At 41.3% G+C, this 2,260-nt stretch overlaps 1 protein-coding gene across 1 annotated transcript in view; it reads right to left on the reverse strand.

Moving 5' to 3' along the window:
- Nucleotides 1-1,428: 1,428 nt before the first annotated feature.
- The window catches only part of LOC106812843 (ethanolamine-phosphate phospho-lyase-like), a 26,554-nt gene continuing 25,722 nt past the window's right edge, over nucleotides 1,429-2,260 (reverse strand). The window contains exon 8 of the mRNA XM_014816826.1: nucleotides 1,429-1,438. Coding sequence (XP_014672312.1) covers nucleotides 1,429-1,438 — 10 coding nt within the window. The remainder of the gene's footprint in view (nucleotides 1,439-2,260) is intronic.

Consider the following 2,260-nt stretch of genomic DNA (forward strand, 5'->3'; position numbering starts at 1 on the left):
GGAGGAAAAAGGGAGAGAGAGAAAGCGAAAGAACGAGAGGAGAAAACGCGCGCGCAAGAGAGAGCATTCACTGATTCAGCCTTCAGCCTTCAGGCCTAATGCCATGGCAGGGTGCTATAGACAGACTGCTTTAGAAAATAATATGATTTAAGGAGCGTAAACCTTGTTCAACAAACATTTGCCTTTGCAATTAAACTGTGCAACTGTAGCCTCACATTGACACAGGTATGGGCTCTAATAATAGCAAAAGCAGTTCAGGCCTTTGTACGGACGCTCGCACGGACGGACGCACGCTCATGCGATTCTACAAGCTGCATCTGACATAGCTAAAAAAACATGGCAAGCTGTGACTAAAGCAGCCGATGCCGTATCCAACTACAAACAATACTAGTTTGTACTAGAAATTTGTACAAACTAATTTCTACCCCTGTGATCGTTTAGTTTTTTTAATGTTTGCATATTCCATGAGTAATATGTACCACTTTGCATTTAACGTGCATTCTCACAATGAATCGTGTCGGCAAGTTATGCGAAAGTAGAAGTTGAAGTAGTTCGAGATGGACAAATCCAAAAAAAACATTAATGGCTTTTTTTAATTTTGCAAACTTGTGTGTAAAGTACACATTGCAGTCTCTTTCTGTACGTAAATACTAAATACTATTACTGATAAAGATCCGGTGAGTCATCTGTAATATATAATGTTAACTTCATCTTGGTATGATCTGTGTCATTTATTTCTTTAGGTACAGGAATAGCATGTGGAAGCTAGTCTGTTGATAAATTATTGAGTTTGTAATTAGTAGCAATTTGAAAATATGCAGACTCCAAAATGGATGCAAAATAGTGGAATGGTATTGCAGTTGCGTGCAATAAATAATCCTGCATCGCAATACACCCTTCTCCTGCAAGTTAGTTATCGATTGGTGGCAAACCGATTAATGCACAAACAATATTTATTCACGTGGCATCGGGGTGCAACCCCCTAACAAACAACAGTACATGTATATTGAATATCTATGGCTGGCTATATATAATAGTACATAGTACTATTATGGTTGCATCATGTCTAACAGTTAGCTTTACAGTAAGGGTTACTCTGCACTTCATCTCAATTCCATTCTTAGAATTACAATTTCACAGAGAGACTAGGGCCACTCAACGTACATAAAATCATCGAAAACTACAACTATGCCATCACATATTCTGTGGGCGACGTGAGGGAATCAAGTGTTGCACGTCGGCACAAGACGATTCAGATCACGCTGTTCAGCAATTCCTCACAGCACCATATAAAATTGTTGCGCATTCACAAGGATTAATACGTTTCATCGTAAAACAGCAATTCATCAACGCTCGATAAAAACACATCTACCACTGGTTGGTATTAACATTAAGAGTATCACTATCACAAAGATCGATAAACATCCATCAAACACACCTGTGGAAAACACAAATTACATTTCATAAATAGCATCGGACACGATATTTCACCGCAACCTGGAAAACGGCTATAACTAACACAAAACGTTTTCTCATCAGATGTAATGGTTTCTCTCGATTAATCTGTTTTGTTAGTAACTAATTCGCAGGTTCCAATAATGACACCGTCAGTCGTTCATTCTCAATGATGGTCTCTGATAAGGGTAATGATGCCTTTAAACTAATGGCATTGCTCAGCATATAGATGTCTCCCACACAGTGGAAACATTCACGCTCCAGCCAGCAGTCTACAGCATATAGATGTCTCCCACACAGGAGAAACATTCACGCTCCAGCCAGCAGTCTACAGCATATAGATGTCTCCCACACAGGAGAAACATTCATGCTCCAGCCAGCAGTCTACAGCATATAGATGGCTGTCATACACGAGAAACATTCACGCTCCAGCCAGCAGTCTACAGCATATAGATGTCTCCCACACAGGAGAAACATTCACGCTCCAGCCAGCAGTCTACAGCATATAGATGTCTCCCACACAGTAGAAACATTCATGCTCCAGCCGGCAGTCTACAGCATATAGATGTCTCCCACACAGTAGAAACATTCACGCTCCAGCCGGCAGTCTACAGCATATAGATGTCTCCCACACAGGAGAAACATTCACGCTCCAGCCAGCAGTCTACAGCATATAGATGGCTGTCATACACGAGAAACATTCACGCTCCAGCCAGCAGTCTACAGCATATAGATGTCTCCCACACAGTGGAAACATTCACGCTCCAGCCAGCAGTCTACAGCATATAGATGTCTCCCACACAGT

Source organism: Priapulus caudatus, unplaced genomic scaffold (genome assembly GCF_000485595.1).
Source record: "Priapulus caudatus unplaced genomic scaffold, Priapulus_caudatus-5.0.1 Scaffold693, whole genome shotgun sequence".
Classification (NCBI taxonomy): Eukaryota; Metazoa; Priapulida; class Priapulimorpha; order Priapulimorphida; family Priapulidae; genus Priapulus; species Priapulus caudatus.